The 21,473-nt window shown below is 45.8% G+C and overlaps 2 protein-coding genes across 11 annotated transcripts in view; one reads left to right on the forward strand and one right to left on the reverse strand.

The window, feature by feature from the left end:
• LOC141933586 (transcription factor HES-5-like) overlaps positions 1–21,473 on the reverse strand; it is a 26,149-nt gene continuing 4,676 nt past the window's right edge. Inside the window, exons 1-5 of one of the 8 annotated variants that reach the window (XM_074848370.1) lie at positions 14,555–14,582; positions 14,152–14,313; positions 2,259–2,346; positions 1,259–1,439; positions 1–1,130 (exon numbers count right to left, since the gene is read on the reverse strand). In XM_074848370.1, the coding sequence (XP_074704471.1) occupies positions 889–1,130; positions 1,259–1,439; positions 2,259–2,346; positions 14,152–14,313; positions 14,555–14,577 (696 nt within the window). In that variant the 5' untranslated portion in view covers positions 14,578–14,582 and the 3' untranslated portion in view covers positions 1–888. Of the gene's footprint in view, positions 1,131–1,258; positions 1,440–1,620; positions 14,317–14,554; positions 14,583–21,473 lie in introns of those variants that run through there. The other 7 variants (XM_074848372.1, XM_074848371.1, XM_074848376.1 and 4 more) reach the window with 7 other exon arrangements.
• On the forward strand, positions 14,217–16,807 carry LOC141933585 (transcription factor HES-5-like). 3 transcript variants are annotated; one of them, XM_074848368.1, is made up of 3 exons: positions 14,217–14,337; positions 14,657–14,837; positions 15,072–16,807. In XM_074848368.1, the coding sequence occupies exons 1-3, from the start codon at positions 14,272–14,274 to the stop codon at positions 15,335–15,337; spliced, it is 513 nt and encodes a 170-aa protein (XP_074704469.1). In that variant the 5' UTR covers positions 14,217–14,271; the 3' UTR covers positions 15,338–16,807. The 3 variants fall into 3 exon arrangements, with proteins under 3 accessions (XP_074704469.1, XP_074704467.1, XP_074704468.1); XM_074848366.1 differs by having other exon boundaries at positions 14,657–16,807; XM_074848367.1 differs by lacking the exon at positions 14,217–14,337 and having other exon boundaries at positions 14,576–14,837.

Genomic DNA, 21,473 nt, shown 5'->3' on the forward strand with positions numbered 1-21,473 from the left:
TTGCACACAAATGCATTTTATTGCTCTCTACAAACACAGAGACGCATACACAGTATGCATGTAAGCCATAGGGCTGTCCCAGTAGTGGGAGAAACACTATCCACCATGAATTAAAGCACTCAATACAGACAAAAATCATTATTATAATGAAAATGCTAGAAAAAGCATAGCTTACACCCAAAATGTATAACATTGACAAATCAAACCTTTTACCTACTACCTTTTCTTTAACATAAAGCAGTAACATACTCTTTTTCTAAATTGAAAAAAGCAGCAAAATAGTAGAAATATTCCACATAGTTTCCTAGCTTCTGTTCATCCATCACACTTCACATACTAGGACTATGAAAGGGTCATTGGGGAAGAATCCAAAACAAAACAAAAACCATCTTTGATGCTGTACAAATTATAAGCAAACAGAGGGAAACGGATTTTTATCAAGTGTGCATGAACTAAAGGGTAGTAAATTTATCCTCCGGAGTGACTGAGCAAACAAGCGTCGCTAGTCAAGCCAGAGCAAAGCTGATGGCTCTTACAAGCAATATGAGAGAAATCTCTCCTACAGCAATTCTCGTCCGTCACAACTGTAACATTTACAAAAATACCCTCCTTCATTTTGAAGACATCAGCCCCCTGACTGGGCAGCATGCTGTGTACTGTTATCAGCAGTGTCTACACAGCTCCAACACCACTCAACGGAATGCCTGAACTTTTGCCAAAGGATCCCATAAAAGTCAAAAGCATGCCATTCTTTTCACACATAAATAAAATACATGGGGAAATAAAATTCCCTACAGCAGAGAGGATAAGAGCTGGACTATCAGATGCAGTCAGATCCTTCCCCTGGACTGTAAAAGGCAAAGGTCCATGAAATAAGGACTCCCCTAACTACCAGGGCCTCCAGAGGGTACTGGCGTCTTTCGGAGATGCTTGCTTCAGGGTGCTGGCGGTCCCAGGGGAAAAGGGGACCTCTGTAGCAGCTGACTGGCTCTTCTGGAAGTGGCTTAAGAGTTTGGTCTGTGTTTCAGTTCGGACTTTATGAAGAGAGAGGAAATGGAAAGCTTCTTGCAAACACCTAGAATAGCCCTCTCTGAAGTCAAACTGAGAGCTTTTATGGAAGGATCCTGCAGCTAGAGATGGGAAGAAAAGAGGGAGGGGGAAGAAAGAATAGTTTAGAGCAATTGTTCATGTCTAGAGAGTCATAAAACTGTCACAGATTTGCAGTAAGCTAGAGACTGAAACAAAATTCAATACTCACTCTTCATCTGCAGCTGGCTCTGCTGTTTCAGGTAGCTGACAGTCATCTCCAGGATGTCGGCTTTCTCCAGCTTGGAGTTGGGCTGGTGTCTCTGAAACTCCTTCTCCAGCAGCAGTTTCAGCTGCTCAATGCTGCTGTTAATCCGGTCACGCCGCATTTTCTCCACCACCGGCTTCCTCAGCTGTAAAAAGCAAAGGAAAAGAGACCTATTATTAGAAGGATCTTCTCCCTGCCATTTCACAGGACTGTTTGTTGCCCATCACTGTTCCTAAACAATGTGGACCAGTTTCTCAGCTGGTGTAAACTGCTGTGAGAACAGCTGAGAGTGTGGCTCGAAGCCGCCGTGCTGTGCCTGGACTTACTTTGTTTTTCTCCTTTGGTGTCAGCAGGTTGTCAGGCTCCATGAAAACGGTGCTGGGAGCCATCTGTCCTGAGAAAGGAGGGACGGCCTCAGAGTGGAAGTCCAGGAGAAACGTGTTGCTGGAAGCTGCCTCTGCCCCATATTTATACCGTACAACCTCACAGAGAGTCTGTGGGTCTCCGGCTTGGTGGAGTTTCCCACACTCCACAGCCAATCAGGGAGATAGGCAGCACAATAGGAGAAGCATCTATTCTTGCATGCTCCATTGCCAGTGAATAGCCCGGGGATAATGACCTTCTCCCAGATGAGCAGGTGGGGACTGTGCGGTCCGTGAAAGGCTGGGATCAGAGTTACGTGTCAGAAGCTGGGAAAGAGCTGGCCTTCAATGGGAAAAGGCTGCTGACTAATGCCGCCGATCAATAGCATTCCAGACACAGCCCTGGGCTCACATGTGCGGAGGAAGGAGGAGGTCAGCTGCCGATGGCGGGAAATAAACTACTGCAGGCAGCCTCCTGCGTGGGGCTGCAGCCTCTGGGGACGCACCCAGGCACACGCTCCAGCACGCACAAAGGCACACGCACACACGAGCGGCTCCTGGCCCTCGCACATAAAGAGCAGAATTTCTTTAAATCCGCTCACCTCGTTTTCTCGGTAAGCCAGAGCCCGTTGGTCTCCCTCAGGTGACTGTGACACCTGTTTTGCCCATGTGAAACAGAAAGCAGCTTTTCTGCAAATAAATACATTTTAATTGTAAGTACACAGTTATTGAAACCATTTTCTGTTTTGATCTTTGTCCTCCTCCCTTGGTATCTTATGCACCTCTTTAGAGCACTCACAAGCCATGTCACAAGCAGTTTATGTTTCGGTTTTCAAACACCTGCCAGATAAATCCACGAGGAGAGGGATCTCGGAGTGTTTTGGGATCAGTTCAGTCTCACGTGCTCACACGCATTTTACTCTAATTATTTTCATTTAATCTATGCACAAAGGAAAACTGAATGCAGAAGAAATTTACATAGCACATAAACTTATTAGAAATCAAATTCCTGATTCCTCATTATTCTCCACTGGGCCAGTTTCTATATTGAGATGCACAGTCTTTGCTCAATAGGTGCCTGCAGCTGGAAGAGTTAAGGGTCTTGCTGTTTGTATCCTGTAAAGACACAGCCAGAGATTCGCGTTGGAAAACTTGAACCAGATCCGCCTGCGTTTATCCAGCCTCCTGCCCGTGCAAGTACTGCTTGTTTTTACGAGCTCTAACCTCACACAATCAGCTGAAGAAGGAAACGGCAGCAGAGTGTTTCTGCATCCTCTGGACATGCCCCCTGGCCTGTGTGGAGCAAGGCTGGCAGCAGCGTTGCCCTGTTATACTACAAGAAGGGTGAAGCGAGCAGGCAGCAGCATTAACCACACATCTGGAACCATGGTTCTGCTCCCAGATCTACTCCAAATGCACTACATGGCCTAATCAGTTCAACACACTTCTCTGTAAGAGTCAGGACAGGAATAATAATAATCAGATAAATTACTGTCAAGTAATATTAGGGCTTATGTGTGGGGATCTCTTACTGTAGTAAGTAAATACTGTTTGTGTTTATGTTAATATATGTGTATGTGTTCATGTATATATTAATATGTGTGTGGTCATGCGTGTCTTTTAATGTGGATACACATACACACAGATACATTTCTCTCTCACTCTGCAACTGATTATTCGTAAGACCAGGTAAGGCTTAAATGACCTCTTCCAGGATCTGCCTTTCCATCCCTATTGTACTGCTCCTGAATAGGCTCCCTTCTTTTCGTACAGAGCAGCAGCTGTTGAGCTCTGAGTCTTTTATGTCAAGTTGTGGGAAAGCTTTTGTGACACCATTTCACATGTTCTCCTCAAAGCTTGTGGATTATCTTTGAGCCCATGTAATGCCACCTCTGAAACCAATCTTTCGCTCTGTGCATCCCTCTTGGGGAGATTCTCTGAAACAGAAACTCCTGAGTAGTAACTCATTTCTTGAGCTCGTTAATCAGGCGCATGAAGAAGAGATGTGCCAATCCTGTGATCGGCAGGGACCACTAGCAGTTTTGCTAGAGACGGTTTCTGTTTTCCAGATTAACTCCCTAATAAGCAGCTATAAGAACAGCAATAATTTCCCCTTCCAGTACAAGTCACATAAACAGGCACTCCAGTTTTAGTCCAACAAAGCTGTTTAAAGTGTCAGATCCCTTCCCTGCAATTACCCACAGCAGACAACAAGAAACTAAGCCTACTTCTCAGGAAGCTGTGCGTTATTGCATTCCTGCATCACAGGATGTCTATTCTGGGGGAGGACAAATTAGCTTTCCATGATAAAACTGCAGCAGAGCAGATGTGTGACTTGAATGAACTGGTCCGCCTTTGGCTTTCTTCTGCCACATTCACGGGCCCTGGCTCCAAGATGTGAGGGGGAGAGGCGAGAGCCCGCCGTGCCTGTTGCTGCCTGCAGCCCCTCGGCCAACCCAGCTCAGGCTGGATGCATGGCCGCCCGCGTGCCTGCCACTGCTGATTCCACCTGGCATCGCTGCAGCCCGATCTGACACGTGAACCTCTTATTTCTCCACTCGGTATCCAGGGAATTACAAAGCTAACTCCATGGGAACAGTCATGCTAGCCTGAACCACCTTACTCTCCTTGGTCTTGGTACAAATTTTGCTTAATTCACTATTATAACATTTAGCTCAAGTTAAGAGAGCATGAAAACCTCTATCTCCTTTCTTGCTCCAAGAAAGTAACTTCCATATACCTTCTTGGCAGAATGAATTGTATGGGATAAAAATGCCTACTTAATTTTTTTTCTAGGATCCCAAGCATCAAGTCCTGTTCCATGTCTGTTTACTGTGTGTGCTTGAGATGTGATGGACCTTTTTTTCTCCTGCTGTTTAGTAATTACATGGTCAGGCACTGTCGCTGCAACCCAAGCCTTCAGACTTCTTGCCTCGAACTCTGCCACTGACTCAGTGGAGCGTGAGCCTGAGAGCAGGTGAAGGCACACCGTGCTCTGTGACTCGTGCCCCATGGATGTGGCTAGCCCCTTGATGCCTGTGCCCCCAGTTTAGCACCTGCAAGCTGATTTCAGAGCAATGTGAGTTCAGGTCCCTTACAAAAAAACCCATACTCCAGCAAAGGCAGCATCAGCTTTCCTAGCAGGAATTCCAGATCAGCTCTGCTGCCCCACATCTGGCCAGTCCAAAGCCAAATGAAAAAGAGTAGGAGACAGTTGTGCCAACACTTTGCCTGATCACACCGCGGTAGTGGTTGTGCACTCGGCACAATCAAGCGGTCAGTGCTCAAAATTTCTTCTCCATTAGGATCCAAACTGACCCAAAGCCTGCTACTGAGCAGGCTGAATGCTAAATAATCTTCTGTAGCCTTGAGAAATTCACTTAACTATGGAGGCTGGAGGCCCCACATATTTAGAACGTGTGTGATAATAAAAATTACAATATTCAATGTATTACTGTGAGTGGAACGTAGCAAAATCTCCCCCAGATGTAAATCCACTGAGGTTCCTACTTCCTCACTCTATGTCACACATGAATTTTAAAATCTGAAATAAACCCATATATTTAAAATAGCTTTTTATTTTCTCTTTGGTTTCATGGTCTGTGAGGGGAAAAATTAGCCAGTTACTGACCATCTTGGAAGGGTTACTCGTTAGATGTTCAATTACCCAAAATAGATGCTCTGCTTCTGCTTTGGTTGGAAATCCTAAAGAAAAGTGGTAACAAAAATTCCTCCCTGTTATAGTTAGCAGAGTCAGTGGACTTTACACTAAGGATAATGAATTCTGAATTACACACCTTCTACTATGACTCCAAACATACACCCTGTTGCATAGAAAACTTACTAGGATCCCAAGATACTGGATCTGGATAACGTGTTAGAAACATGGTGTTAGCAATAGCCTTCCCCCAAATCTCTGCCAGATGTTCACTCTTCAGGAAGACTTAAAGATGCTGCTGCTTTCCCAAGTCTTGAGAGATGCTCACTGCTCCCATTGCTTCTCTCCTGATACGTGCTGCCCAGATGGCCTTTTGGGAGCAGGGTTTCCCACTGAACACAATGCAGAGGCAAGCACCGTTGCTAATGTGGTTTGTAGTCAGGCACACTTCCTTTGTGGCAGGAATGAATATAGTTAAGAAATGGTGTGGGAAACGCAGAAGTACACAAACTTCCATAGCCTTATGTTAGTAAGTCATTTAGAAAGCTAAAACGCTTGGGAGCAGGGACAGGGCAATGCTTCTGAATAGAGAACGGGAAAGACAGCAAAAGGTAGGACAATCAGTTAGCACCAAGTCCTACAGACCATCCTGAGGTGAAAAATAAAATGAGCCCAATCCTAAGGGCCTTACGTGGATCCTCACTGAAGTCAACAGAAACTTCGGACTCCATGAGGAGCGAAGCACGCTGCTAGATTTGGCCCGCAGCTTTTGCACCTCCAGAGCTACTTCCTGATCTCCAGTGAACTTGTGTAAATACAAATTAGCTCTACACCTACAGTGGAATTTATCAAAAGTCCTAATCAGCAAAATCTGAGCCTGAATTTTCACCTGCCAAATACTAATACCAGAACCTGGTCTATTGTTTCCCATCTCTTTCATCCAAGCAACACAGAATAGCTTAGAAGTATTAATGAATAGAAAAGCTTCCCCCTAGTATTACTGGTGTAAAATCTGATCTAATTTTCTTAAAAGCCAAGCCCAGCTCCTATAGCTCTATATGGGTCATATGAAAGTATGGTCCATAGGAGTCATCTTTTCCCCTCAGCACCGTGCAGCAAAGAGGTGCAAAAATCTCATTGCAAAACTACAGTGAAGGCTGCTTGAACAGGACCTGCACGGGTTGTGTTTCAAAGCTCAGTATTTCCAAGTTTTTGCAAGGAAGGCACACCAGCTGGCACGTGGAGCCAGGGAGTCAGTGCCCATTGTGGGTGATGTGCTGTAATGGTTGCCATTGCGTTTGGGCAGGACAGCTTTTGATAAAAAAACCAGCAAGACAGAGGTCCCAAGCAACCTGGGGTATGGACACTCCGACCGTCGAGTGACACGTGGTAGCAGAGTCTCTTGGTATCTGTCAGTGGCTCCACGGAGAGTCCGAGCAAAAAAACCACATTCTTCTTCTGGGCAAAGCTGAACTCAGGCAATGCCTCAACTACAGCTGAGGATCTCCAAGCTGGCAGGAGGAGATCAGTCCTGTATTTAAACCTTATATTTAAATTACAGCAAACAGCAATTCAGATTAACATGCCAGGGTAATTAAGGATTGGAGAAGCTTCTGTATCTGTTTGCAACAGTTTGCATAAGCTTACGAGCAGCCTGACTAATAGCAAGGGTCTGTGTTTCCTGGGACATATTCAAAAAATCTGGGGAATTAAAGAGTTAAATAGAATATGTGGCTCAGAAGTCTTAGTTTGGGCCAAAACCACCTCTGCCACCTTCACTGGGGCAATTTTCTTTGGCCTTACTAGCAGATGAGCAAGATTCTGCTCCCGCAGCCCCTTTCCCTGTCGTTTCCTCCTAGCCCTTCCTTGCTCTGCTGCTTGGCAATCCCTTGTTCGACTGGTGCAATTTCTGTCTGTCTGCATGGCTTCCTTCACTTTTCCCCTTTTACTCAGGGTTTATTTTCCCTTCGCCCAGTTTTTATAATCTGATTTTTCGTTCTGTCACTCTTTTCCCCTCTGTCTGTCACAGGCAGATGTGGTCTGAGGACAGGAGTGTCTTACAGACCCGCAGACTGTGTGAGTTTGGAGTTCCTTCCAGTTTCCCACACTGCTCTCCTATTCACCGCATTCAGGCGGAGGATAAAGGAAGTGTGCCATGCTACAAGCTGAATTAGAAATGGTGTTTGACTTCCCTTTGTACTTCACAGAAACCTTGCTCTGGGTAGACCATCTGCATAGCACTCACTGTGGAGAGAACCATTGATCAAGGCCTGTCAGCCCAGCTGGGGGAACTTGGGAAAGTAATTCCTTGTGCCACTTCAGTTCTTTAGGGCTTAACATCTGGCTGGAGGGGGAGGCGACAGTTGATGGTTTAACAGTCTTGCTTCCTTTCAAGTTTGGGATGCTGTTTTGATCCCCGATAAGCCTTTCTGAAATCCTGATTTTAATAACATGGAAAGCATCCAGAAGCCTAGGAATAATGCACTGGCTTTGCATTTTCAAAGTGCTTTACAAATACCAGCTAATGAATTCTCAGCAACCTCCTCTGTGAGATAAGGTTGTATTATTAGCAATGTTTTACAAAGGAAGAAAAACGAGGCAGACAGAAGAAAACCAAAATTTCAGTATTTCAAATAGCCTACTGGTTGCAGCACTTCTATTGCCAAGTGGTTATTTGAGACATCTGGTTTACAAAGATGCTCAGCACCCACTTTTGTTTTAATTAGCTCTGGCATCTCTGAAAAGGAGCCAACTCCCTAGCTTGTGGGAGAATTTGGATTACCGGCCTGGACCACACTGGCAGTCATGCACCACCTAGATAAGCAGATGCAAACGTTCTCCTTTGTACTCAAGTTCAGTAGTGGGTTTTGAAAACGTTGTTTAGTACAATTTCTTTAAGCCCATGAAATGGCTGAAAAGGAAGATGCCCTCAAATCCTGATCAGGAAATACTTAATGATCTATTCAACAGAAAATAACTTTATCTCTCTAGAAAGTAAACTAAGTTTTAATTTGTTTATTCATACTCCTGAAGACCTACTAAACCTCAGTCTTAAGCCGCAGCTGTCCTTAGTCCTTGTGCAGATCTGTCTGTCAGCACCATCTAATTTTGATCAGCTGCCTCCCAGCAGTTACGGTTATTCTGGGTTTAGAGCTCCTCAGAGGAGAGGATGCTGTGTGCCCTGAATTACATGAACTCCCTGAGTTTACAAGGGACTTTCAGGCCCTAGACACTTGGCCTGGATAAATTAAAAATGAGAAAGGAGCCACAGTGCTTTAGTTAGCAAGTCCAGTGCAGCTGCAGCGTTGTGTGCCGATCACTGGTCGTATGCAAAGGGTCTGCCCAGTCTCCTCATGGCAGCTCCTGGGACTTCGTGCCAGATGTCTGGTACCTCATGCTCCAGATGACTGTAGGGCATGGTTTATGCTACCAGCTACACCGGGGATGTTCAGGGGGTCCTGGTCCTATTCTTAACCCTCTCTAGACTGTTTCCTTTAGAGTCTGGCTCTGTTTATTGCACTAGATCCCCCTGATCCTGACATACCTTGCCCTGTGGCACGGTAATGAGGGCACCCAACTCTGCCTTGTGTGCCTTGTGAGGACCACGGTCTGTCAGTTCATGCGTGTGCCCCTCTGCTAGTCCTTTGCCTGGCTCCGAACTAGGTTATCTAGCTTTTGAAAAAACCTTCTTGCCTGCAAGGCAGGTGCCTGCCTTTGTCAGACATGATCTCCTCATCCTGCTGCCAGCTGAACATGGCAAAGCTGTTCCTTAGTCCTCCAAAATCCTCCTGCCTGGCAGGGTGGGACCTGACGCCGAGCCCAGGGCACTTTTACCAGACACACGTCCGTTGTGCTCTGCAGTGCGGTGTCTGACAGCTGCCGAGCATGAGAAAGTGGATTCTGGTAGGAGCTTACATCTCAAAGCTCAGGCTGAGCTCAAGGGAAGGGGAGAAATTCGCTGTGGCATAAGGGAGGGAGAATCAGCTTCAGGTTACAAACTTGTTCCCAAGGTAGGGAACAATCAAATGAGGCTCAGGGGACGCCAGGGAAGCCTATGACTATTATCTCCCCTCTCCACCGCTGCCCTAGCTAGAGTTGAGTGATTAAATATCTGACACATGCGGATAGGATTAATTGCTGCTCTTCTAAGGGGAGAGGTGACTGCCCTCCTATCTGGCACGAACACACCGTTCCCATCTTGTCAACGACAGCAAGCGGTTGTTGGGGCCAGACCTCAGGAGCCACACTCCCAATTCTCAACCTGCTCCTCTGAAATATTCTCTCTGCAGGATACCTTCTCCTTGCCAAATGCTTGGCAGCACTATTTGGTAAGTCTTGTGATTTTTATCATGAGGCTCCTAATACTTACGGCCTTCCGTAAGACTTCACATCCAAGTCTCATGATTCTATAAAGAGAAAATTGATGATATCGATCCAAACAAAGCCCAAATGCTCACTAATCAAAAAGTAAAAAAAAAAAAAAAAAATCCATCAAAATACCTTTATCAAAATGTTTTTGCTAAATCCCTATGACTTTCAGCCTATTTCTCAAAGCCAAATTTTGACATTTGAAAGGTAGGTGGTAACGCCAGGTCCTCAGAGATGCTGAGCCCATTGTAAGAACTGAATACCACTGTCTTCCAGAAAAAAACCACCCAAAACAATGAAGGAAGTGCATGAACTCAGCAGCTTCTGCATTTGTTCCCTCCACTCCATTAGCTAGTGACAGGCTGTTCCCCTTCCTTGGCCAGAGCTGAGTAGGTGACTGACTGATGGGGTCTGCGTATTTCAGAGGACTTTTGGGGAGTGTGTGTTCCCACCGAAGTCAGCGCTATCTGGGGTGCTTTAGAGCAAAACTCAGCACCATCTGGTAGCGTGTGTGAGAGAACTGCTGGGTCTCAGCCCTGTTGCTGAGATGGGGAACAGCTATGTTACTGAGATGGTAACTAACTTAAGCACTGGCTGGCATAACCACAGAGCAAGGTGTAGCTGCGTCCCCTGGTAAAAGCGGAAGGGTAGAATATATTCTGTGGTTGGTTTATATGGGTTTTTGGAGGAGGAGGGTGGTAAACACGTAACATGGTGGCTCCCGCAAAGCCTGCTCCCAGGGCAATGTGTTCCTTTGAGACATAATTGATTCCTGCCATCAGGCACCAGCCTGCTCTCCCCCAGGGTCAGCGCTTTCCCACATCCAACCCCATTATCCCACAGACCATGCCTTTTGTACAACACACTCCAGCTATTCATGTGCAAAGCAGCTGTAATCCCCAGACCTTTCAGAGTCAATATACCAGGAAATAATAAATCCCTCTTGTGCACTCTTGAATATGCTGAGAGGTGACTTGTGGGAATTTCAGCTGGGCAGAAAAATAATAAATTCTCCTTAATTTTTAATTATTTGTAATACTCACTGTAGAAAGACTATGTCATTGGTGCATGACTATTTCAGGGTCACCCACACAAGCAGCTATAGAAATTGCTTTTGCTTCTAACAACCCTGAAAATGCAGATCAAATTGTCTCATATGTTTCTTAACGATCAAAGTCCACTTTCCTTCACTTATGCACCTGGGAATGGCAGTATATTAAGCATTCTGGATCTCAAGAAAACTAATTAAAAAAGGTTAAACCTGTGAAGAATGTACTTTACAGTAATAAAAGACCCCTTTTTGCCAGGGTTCTAGTGTCTAAAGGAGGCAAGATAATGCCGTGCTAATGACATCTAATGGAATATTTTATACAGTAAGTCTAATAACAACATAACCTTTTCCCCTGAAAGATGCTGATTTCACTACACTTCCACTCTGTTGGTTCACACAGCAGAATTATGCTTGACTTGTGAGAGCGGAAGAAGCCAATCCTGATTAGCAAGTTTTGCAGGATAATTTCTTTATATATTACCTCCCATGCCAAACAAGTTTTTGAACTATTTACTGTGTAGAATGTAATATCATTGAACCCCCCTGTGCAGAACATGGTAGGCAGGGTTAGGTGCACCTGGAGGGCTGGGAGAAGGGATCTTCATCTGTGACACCAAAGCAAGCAGTGGCTCATAAATTAAAAACTGTCAGAGGATCATTAGGGTTCACCTCAAATAGGCAGTACCCTGTCTTTTCAAACCCTATCCAAGAAACCTCCACAGAGCAAGTCATAAGAGTATGAGGATGATGAGGGGATGTGGTAATACTGCAGGGATTTGTGGTACTAAAATTCAGAAATCTTAAACATTAGGACATGTCCACCCAGCAATAGTAAGGTATGAGTGTGGCACAACATACAGACCCAATAGTTATATCAAGCATTCAAAGATACTAGTAATTTCCACACAGATGTGTCAGCACAGGTCTACTCGGGACCCTGGAAGGTGCTCTCATTGCTACCGTCTTCCTCGGTGATGCTGCCACTAGCACATCAGCTGTGAAAGTGAGGTCAGAGCTAGCTTGGTCCTAAAAAGCCTCCTGTTTTACCTGTGGAAATAAGCCTTTCCAGCAGTGCTAACCATGGGCTGGCCTGGGGAAGAGACGAAAGCTGACTAGAATGAGATTGCACACTGGACAAACCCTGCAAGGCCCCGCACGCTGCCCTGCACCTCAGACACAGCCTCAGCTCCTGATTCCAAGAGGGCTCTGTGAAAGAGTTTGTCAGCACCACTCCCATTTCCCAGAAGGGCAAACTGAGGCATGGTGAAGCAAACCAGCAGCCCCCGGGACAGCCTGGGCTGCAACTGAGCTCGCTATTCCTGCTGGCCACCCCAGTGGGTGCACCAGTATCTCTGCCCCCTTGCCCCACGTTGCCCCTTTCTCCTGGTAAACACAGATCTCTGAGAAACCCCTGCCCGCCCAGCGAAACAGGCGCCTTTCAGCCTTCCTCCGTGAAAAAGCTGTGTGAGTTCATCGTGCCTTGACAGAAGTGCAGGCTCCACAAAGGAGTTATTAGCACCAGGCTGTGTGGGTTTGAATTTCTCTGCCTTTCCCATACTTTTCCCCTATTGATAACATTTCTTGTTGGGACAATAGAAGTGTGCCTTGCAACTACTCACGACATTAGTGACGGTGCTTGAGCCTGAATGATTTAAAGGGAAAGAATCCAACTCCCAAAAGACCATCTGGCTATCAGTTATAATACAGCAATAAAGGTCAGGGCTGCTTCTCAGGAGTTGGGAAAAAGATGGTTTTTGACACTGAAGAGACTCTTCAGCCAGCTTGGTACATGCCTACCTGTCAGCTCCTAGCTTCAAGGCCTGCCACCATCGCTCCCTTGCTAGGAAAGGGGTAACACAGGACACCAGCTTCTGGAAGAAGGCCAGCCAAAGGATACAGGAAAAAGGGCAACACCTTACTATAGCTGGCAGAAGCTAGGGCATGGTCTCTGAGCTGTATCTTATTTTGTATCATAATCCTTTGACTGCTTCAAAGTGTTCCTGAGATGTCTTGTCTCCTGGCTTTCCCACAAAGCAGGGAATAAAGGCCTCCAAGGACAACATCTGCCCTTCACAAAGAGCTAAGCCCATTCAGGCCCATACAATGAAAACCACGAAGCTGGCTATTTCAGTGACACCTCCCTCCTTCCTGTCAACTGCCCATTAAACTCAGGCTTCACTTCAGGATTTTCAAGTAAGAAATTGTCTTTGGCTTTCTTACCTCACCACACACTTCCCTCCACCATTTCCACTTCCAGATTCTCAGCCACGCTCCCGTGCACAAGCAGAGCACAGGGAGAAGAGGAGCTCACCTCTGCCTCGGGCTCTACAGGCTGGACCCTTGGATGGCAGGATGCAGCACAGCTTTTCTCAGGTAGGCTCTGGGTTATTTTCTGTGCTGCCTCAAGGACTGTATCCAGGCAGAGATTTTTCTCGTAATACAAAATCAGAATTGACCTAAAGTGTCCACACAGCTTCATTCTTTTTCTTGCCTTTACCACAAAAGAAATAATGTTTGCTTCATTTTTACTGACATAAAAATTTTATATCCAAAGATGGGCCTCAGCTACTAAATCCCATTCACACCCTGCCTCTGAGTTCCCAAGGCTTAGGGCTTCTGGGCTGAATCTGAGGCTATTCTTTAGTCCATCTTAACCACCACTCTTATAAATGTCTGTATGAAAGAAAGAGAGAAGAAGAGGGAACAGAAAGAGCTACAACAGTGACAAGGCATGGGCCCAGTTCTGCTGGGAGGTGTGTGGCTGTCCTTAATGAAGGCAATGGGAACACGGGTGCAACAGGCTGGCAGACCCCGGTGTGTTCAGGGGAAGAGAGAAACAGAGGTTACCATTTCTGTTTGCTTCCCATTTCCTATTTGTTCACCCCGTCTATCCAACATCCCGCCATCCTGACTGTGGGTTCTCCACAGCGTTTGGAAATGTCATGCAAATATCCTGTTTCACACTGGTAACACTTTGGCTCACCCCTTAAAAGTGAAATGACTGTATGGACAAGCACATATACACCCTCACTCTGGCAACCCGAGTGCCCTCTCTAGACAGAGCAGAGATGTCCTTGGTGCTGTTGATTTTAACCCTAACAGCGCTCCCCTTCTTCTTTTCCCGCCTTTCCCCAGAAGCGTGCCTCCTCCGAGCCACGAATGTGACTGGCACATGCAGGGACTCAGGAATGCAATTGATCCCAGACAACCAGCTGGAGGGTCAGTGTTTTCCCAGCTCCCTGGGCAGCCCCGAAGAGCCACGCTGCACACTCCACCAGCCAGCGTGGGCAGAAGGTTATTCTCTCCAGGGCATTTACAATCAATGTACCATGCACTAATAGATGCTTCCTCTATTGTTCAGCTGTGTGCCTGGATTGGCTGAACGGCTGTGGGAAACACCAGCAAACCCCAGACTCACATATCTGCTGAAGCTCCCTGATGTATAAATAGCGGCAGTCGGGAACTGTCAGAGCATAGGCGGACGCTCAGCACAGCGACCTGACGTGGGGGTCTGTGCCCAGGACTGAGAGCGCCAAGAATGGCTCCCAGTAACACTCTCCTGATCCACATGGAGGAGAAACTGCTGCCAAAAGAAAAGAATAAAGTAAGTAGAGCCCTTGACAGGATTGGAAAGGCTGGCCTGCGCTCTATGCGATGGTCTGCCTCTATCAAATAAATACTACATGGGAAAAGGTGAGATAAGGAGGGAGAAAGTGGTCTGGGGGAAGGCAAATAGGTCAAAGAGACAGAGGAGACTATATAGATTTTTAAAAATTAAATTGAGCAGGGAACAGGTAGGCAGCATCACAAAGCTCTCCTACCAAAAGGAAGCATCTTTGAACATGTGTGTTTCAGGGCATCAGGAGGGGAAATTAGGTCAGGTCTCAGAAAATCCTCAACGATCTGCTCCCTCTCTCTTACAGCTGAGGAAGCCGGTGGTGGAGAAAATGCGGCGTGACCGGATTAACAGCAGCATCGAGCAGCTGAAACTGCTGCTGGAGAAGGAGTTTCAGAGACACCAGCCCAACTCCAAGCTGGAGAAAGCCGACATCCTGGAAGTGGCCGTCAGCTACCTGAAGCAGCAGAGCCAGCTGCAGGACCAAAGTGAGTGCAGAGCATGTATTGCCCACCACTTACAGCCTGCTCCCGCGGGCCTTTGCCCTCCCATACAGCCCCGGCCCCTGAGGAACACAGGGGCTATAACACACTGGGTCTCGCCACATGAGCAAGGCTCATGGGCTCAGGCTCTTGAAAGAAACCTAACGCATGAATTGCCACTGTCCCACGTTTTGGTCATGATCTTAACCCACTGCATTTGCTTGTTTCTTTCTTTTCCAGCATTCATTCACAAGAATCTAGAGCAGGACTTTAACAGTGGATACCTGCGGTGCCTCAGGGAAGCTATGCATTTTCTGTCCTACTATGAACCCAAGAAGGAAACTCAGGTGCAGCTCATCAAGCACTTCTGCAAAGCTCAGATGGGTGCAGATGCCATGTACTCTCCCGCGCTGCGTAGCTCACCTCTGTCACCCTGTCTGTTTGCCAGGAAGCAACCTGCCCAGAAGACTGTGGCTGCTGCTCCTACCATCTGGAGACCCTGGTAGACCTGGTGAACTTTGCTCTATTCCTTGTGTTTTGCTCCAAAAACTAGAGGGACCTGTGATTTAATAGTTCCTCTTTGAAGTAGGAAACATTGCTTTCCAAAGGTGGGAGGGGGGCAGTTACTGTTTTTCTGTCACAAGAAATGAGGGTCGCTGAGTAGTTTCCCTTCATAGTGAAGGACTGCGTGTGTATCTTGCAGCAAATTTGCTGCTTTTATTGGTGGCTCCTAGCCAAAGAGAGGACCAAGTTCTGCGGTGATTTAGAGCGCCAAATGCCCTTCAGTTTCCATCACACTTTTGCTTGGCAAGGCTGTTGAGTCTGTGGCTGTCAGTGGAAATCTTTCTACTAACTCCCTGGGTCACTGGTTCAAGTGCTCCATTGTCTCTAGATAATGTATTGACCTTCCTAAAGAAGGAGCACTTTGAGGAATGTATTTTGTATCATAAAGAGAGTATTGAGCCTTTACCTTCTGGGTGAAAGACATTAAGAAATGCTGATTCTTCTGAAGTTCCTATGCTATTTTTGGTATATACCTTCTTACAGAAAGTTATGATAACAGATAGCTCTAGGGAAAAGTCTCTTAATGTCAGTATGCGCTACTCTCAGTTGAGGGATAATTGATGCCTTTTGTAAAGGATATACCTGTGATATACCGTAAGGAAAAGAGGGAGAAAGGGAGGCAGTAAGTACTTTATAATTATTCACTGAACACGCTAAAGAGCTTAAAAAGCTTTTATAAAGTTGTGATGTATTCATCCTGTGTGATGTTCAACTGTGGTGTCTTCACTGTACAATACAATAAAAGTGGTTTTAGTCATTAATCCTTTGGTTTGAAATTATTAAAATGGCTAATAATCCTGGACTAAGTGTTGCATGTAGACTCCTTCTGCAGTGAGGAAGCCCTCAGAAGGTGTTATATTTCTGAGCACTTCATTCCAGTACATAGTTTATATTTGTGAAATTCATTCGGCAGAACAGGATCTCAGATCCTGCAAAGAAGCAACCTCTAGAAAAGTTATCAAAAATTAACATGGAGGTGAAAATGAAGTGACACATTGAGAGGTGTAGACCCAGATACCTGATAGCAGCCTATTCAGACTTCAACAAAACACTAATTTCACAGCCAGTTTATTCCCACCCATTTCCCATCAATTTGCCCACCAACCTGGGTTCAGACTTAACGCTTTCTGCCCATTTAGGTGGTAGCAATGTGAAAACTCCTAATAACTTCCAAAGAGTTTGGCACCTGACTCTGCTTGGGGATCTTACCCTCCTCTTTGAAACTACCCACAATGGGGTGAACTAGTTTTTGTTGCCTTTCTGTTACCTAAACATGAATTCGGTTTGGCAATAACAGAGTTGCTTTCTGAAGTGACATATGTATATGGCTACAAGTATACATAATTTGACAGCAAACAGATTGAAAAAGCATTTCCTCTCCTAAATTGTTTCCCCATACTCTTCTTCAAACATTTTATTCTTTTTCTTTTACATCCACCTGAGGGTCCAAAACATGCCATGAATAGGGCCTGTGCCTCAGGGTTGGGAAACTGCCACTCTCCACCAGGCTTTCGAGTTTGTTTCTACCGAGCCTGTTGTAGAGATGGTCTTTTTGCCAAGTATCTTTTAAATGATCCCCCCTTGATTTTTTTACCCCACCTCAATTCAGAAAACAAATCCAGCATATCCTCTTACATGGAGATTTACAACCACCTGCCTCCTTGGCTTGCACCAGCTGAGTGACCCAAACTAAGCAGCCGGGCTTCCTGTGAGTTGCAGGGAGAGGCACTGTAGCATCTGTGTGCAGTCTCAGCTCGAGCCCTGTTAGACTCTTCTGCAATTCTCTCTGTACCGGCCACGTGATTCCTGTCTCCTGAGGATTAATTCAGCTGCACTCTGGAGATGTGAGGAAGAGGAGCACATATTGTAAAGCATGTGCCTGTCCTTCTCCCACACAGCTACAGAGGGAGTGGAGGAGGTGAACAAGCAAAAAGGGATTCAGAAGGTATTTGGGGAAGCAGGAAGAAAAGCAGGAGAAGGGGATCCTAAAGCCACTCTTGAGCACCTTAAATACCAACAGCCTCTCCAAAACACAGCACTTTCCCCAGTAATATTCTGTCGCTTTTCCTTAGAAGAATTCCCATTCATTGCTCAGTGGGGAATATTGACCTTTTATTTTCCCTTTTCTTCCAAGAAAATAAATCTGTACAAATAATCAGTTCACAAAAACATCATCTAACCACAGTAACACACTGATAGGGATATATGACAGGGAACCCTCTCATGCTTCCAGAGATACAGTAACAGCGTGAAACACCATTGGTCAACAATTTCAACTCTCCTCAGATTCCCTGGGAGAGATGCCCTTGAAAAGCTTCATTTCTAGCATAGGCTTTTTTCCTTAAACAAAAGGAAACCGAGAATATCTGATCTTGTCAAGTGGCTGCTTAGTTAAGCAAACTCAGATCTGCTAAGCTGACAAGAATAAACTGCATCCAGACACTGCTAGCTGTACCTGACCAGTCCTCACTTGGTCTGTGATGAAACCCTCTGCTATATGTATGGAAAGGCCCAAAAAACCAGCTAGCCAGGTCAACAACATATTGCTCTAGCTCATTACGGTTGCATGGATCCTGTTGGTTATTATTTTACCCTGAACGCACGAGCTGGTTGAGTGCTCTTCAGCTGTCTGCCAATGCAATACAAGGTGGGTTGTTGGTACAGTTCTGCAGTTCATCAGGGGCTGATACCAATGCTGCAGATAGATTTGTTCTTCCTAATGAACTACTAAGTAATTCGGTAGATATTTTTAGATTTTATGGTTGCTTAGCGATCTTGAAAAAGTCCCTTCACCTTGCTGTGCTCAACTTGTCTTTGTCAATTAGTAACAAGCTTCTAAATCCCAGCAAAATTCAAGCTGTTCATCCACGCCTGTGCATTTTTAAATCAAGCCTAATTAAGGCAGTTTGTGGATAGGAAGTTTGGGGGAGTTCAGGCTCAGACAAAATGCAATGTACCCCAAAGCACACCACAACCTGACTACGCACCACAGGGACTGGGAAAAGAGTCACACGTGGCACGGAGAAGTCTGCTGCTATTATGTGGAGGGGTATCTTCTGCAGCTAATGTGTTACTCCCCAAGTAAACCACGGTGTGAATGTCACAGTTGGCAGCATCACTGCAGTTAGTTTAAAACTGACAGCGTAAATGGAAAAGAGAAAAGGAAACCAAAGAAGAGCTGCACAAACTGAAGACTGTTGGATTTGAACCCAGTCCCTCTAGTTCTAAGCTAACACAGGAGCAGGCCACAGAAATGACAACTGTGCAAAACTCCTGTTGAGATCACAGACAGTCTTCTAAGCCCAGAGTTCCTGCCACCCGTACTGTACTGGCATGTCCCTGGAGAGACACGGCTACTGTCACTCAAACCACACGGTCTGAGTCTCATTTACGCTGAGGCCATATTGCATTACTCTGGCTATAGCGGGGAGTCGATCCTGCCTAGCTGTTAGCGTACACGAGATTCAGGCCTACTGTCTGCAGAGCGGCGTAAGGGAGAGGAACAGTAAACACTTCCTTTCTGGGCGGGGAGAGAACCCAAACCCCACCAGAAAGCCCCCATTTGCTCCAGGGAGTCAGATCCACGGCTCGTGCAAGTGCACCGCTTCTGTTTTTCACCAGCCAAAGACTTGCCCCTCTGGGCTTTAGTTTACCAATTACTTGAGAGCTAAAAGCCAGATCTCTCGTTTCACCAGTCTTAGCACAGCAAAGGTTATGTTTACAATTTATTAATTATTATCACTTATAATAATTGAATGCAAAGCTTCTTATTGCTCCTCTGTCCCCTGGGGTGACTCTCCCCTGCTCCAACACATTCCCACCCTTAGGGAAGATGTTGTTTATTATGCTGATCCCACAGCCCAGGAATACTCTCCTGACAAAGCCCCTATTAACCTCAGAGTGTGGGCCTGAGTTTCTCAGAGTTTCCCACACTTTCTTCCCTATTTATGACATTCAGAGAGACCACAAAGGAAGCGTGCCTCACAACAGCCCACATTAGTGACGCTTTTTGGCTCTGCATTGTGATGACCAGCAATTCCTGTCCCGATAGACCATCTGGAGAGCTATTTTCCCAAGGAGCACATTGATCGATCAGTATTATGTGAGAGCCCTTTTAAAACTTGGGAACGTTATGCTCTTTGACACTAAATAGGTGTCTTGAGAGGCGTTGTCAGAAAGATTTTAAACCATTTAAGGAAGGCACAGAAAAAATAAAAATCGTAATTATTTCTTTAAAAACACCATCAATAGCATTTGTGAGACAGGCTGACATGAATGTAGGAAATGGTCTAAAATAAAAATGCTCTGAAAGTGATATAGAAAGGAAAGCTCTAGGCCATCAAGTTGCGTGCTGTAAGCACAGCCACAGACATACAGGAGCGCTGCTTTTTAAATCTGCCTAACACAGACAATGAAAGTCTGGTTTTCTGGACTCTTTTCTGACAGTCTACCTTCCTCCAGACTTGTTGCTACAGTGCAATACACTGGGCTCCCCTCCACGGAAAGCTAAGTATCAGATGGGCTAAGCAAGCTGCCAGTTGCTATTACAAGTAGTAGCAGCTTTTGTGAAAACAGTGTGTGTAGTAAGTCTGCACCTGGGCTGAAATCACCACCTACGCACCAGAAGAAAGCTCCATGGCCCAGTACCAATTTCCGAGGCTAGCGGTCCCCCAGCTGGTTTGATTTATGGACTCTAATGAACACAGGCCTACTGACGATAGTCTTGTGGTTGGTCCGTTACCCTTCCTGGATCCTCTGTGGCTGTTCCTCAACTCAAAGCAATCTATGGCACACAGATCACACACCGTAGCTCGGGGTCAAATGGTGAGCATCGACAGTGGAGACAATTAACATGGGGGTTCTTGCCTTAGGAAAAGCTAGGACTGCTGCCTGGCGTGCAAGGGCTGTACGTTCAGACACTGACAATTGTTTGCACATCTCTGTTTCCCCTTACACTCCTCAGCATCTCTGCCGCGTGACAGTGGAGACACCTCCCTGTTTCCATGTGTGATTTTGCAGCTGCATCTTCATGATGCAACTCATGACTGATGTGATTTACAGAGAAACAAGGCCACTGAGAAAGAAGCCTCTTTGTCCACAGCAGAGCTGTCATCTCTCAAGAGTGGGTGCAGATTTCACACCATCCTCCAAAGAAGGGAATTATTGTGTCACATTGTTTAGTCAACTCCACATGTTTGGCAATTTTGGGGATTTGTTTCTTTTAATCCTTCATTCCAAAACCAGGAAAAGCCGTGCTTCTGAGCCTCAGACAATCAATCTTTCACTCTGGCTCTGCAGTGACAGTCAGAAGGGCACAAACTCCTCCCATGGATACGAAGGACAGTGACAAGGATTCGGATCGTAAATGGGTTTCAGCCAGACAATTGTGCTAACAGCTGAATTTTTAAAAAGCCCAAACTGAGCAAACTAGTTACAGACTTTTAACAAAGAGCAACTGGACTTTCTACAGCACAGGATTTTTTTTCCTTACTGAAATCCTTGCAGGATGTGCATATTGCACAAGTTCCATAACAAATAGATTCTAGGGACAGCCTTAGTCTAGACTATTTATTATTCTGAAGCATCAGTTGGGAAATATTGTTGCCATTAAGTTTTCAGGCCTTAATAATCAAACCAGATGGGGGGGAAATATTTTTTTCTCTTTTGTCCATCAACAGTATACAGAGGGTAGGTGAGACAGGCAAGGGGGGAACTGAAGATTTGCTATCTTTTCAAGTGACAGGGAGAGGGGGAGAGAAACTGGGAGTTTGTGAGTGCAGAGGGCTGTTGTTTTGTGTGCTCGCTGCAAGGCAGCATGCCTGGTTCACCATTCACATCAGATGGTGCGAGTCCACAGTTCGGAGGATTTCCCACATTGCCCCATTCACAGTGTTAAACTGTCAACAAAAGAAGTGTGCCTCTGTGGGTCCTGAGAAGAAAGCTCACGCCTGCTGCACCATCTGCCCAGCACTTAAAGGAAGGAATAATGCTTTAATCAGTGGGAGTTGGTTTAGCCCTTTGGAGTCCAGGGGCATTGTGCTGGGGATAGGATGGCATTATTTAAAACCACTCATTTCA

This window comes from Strix aluco, chromosome 22 (genome assembly GCF_031877795.1).
Source record: "Strix aluco isolate bStrAlu1 chromosome 22, bStrAlu1.hap1, whole genome shotgun sequence".
Classification (NCBI taxonomy): Eukaryota; Metazoa; Chordata; class Aves; order Strigiformes; family Strigidae; genus Strix; species Strix aluco.

Excerpts from the sequence above, each read along its gene's own strand:
- LOC141933585 (XM_074848366.1), top strand. The coding sequence starts at position 14,272 with ATGGCTCCCAGTAACACTCTCCTGATCCACATGGAGGAGAAACTGCTG. Across the intron at positions 14,338-14,656 it reads TGCCAAAAGAAAAGAATAAA|CTGAGGAAGCCGGTGGTGGA; the intron begins GTAAGTAGAGCC and ends TCTCTCTTACAG.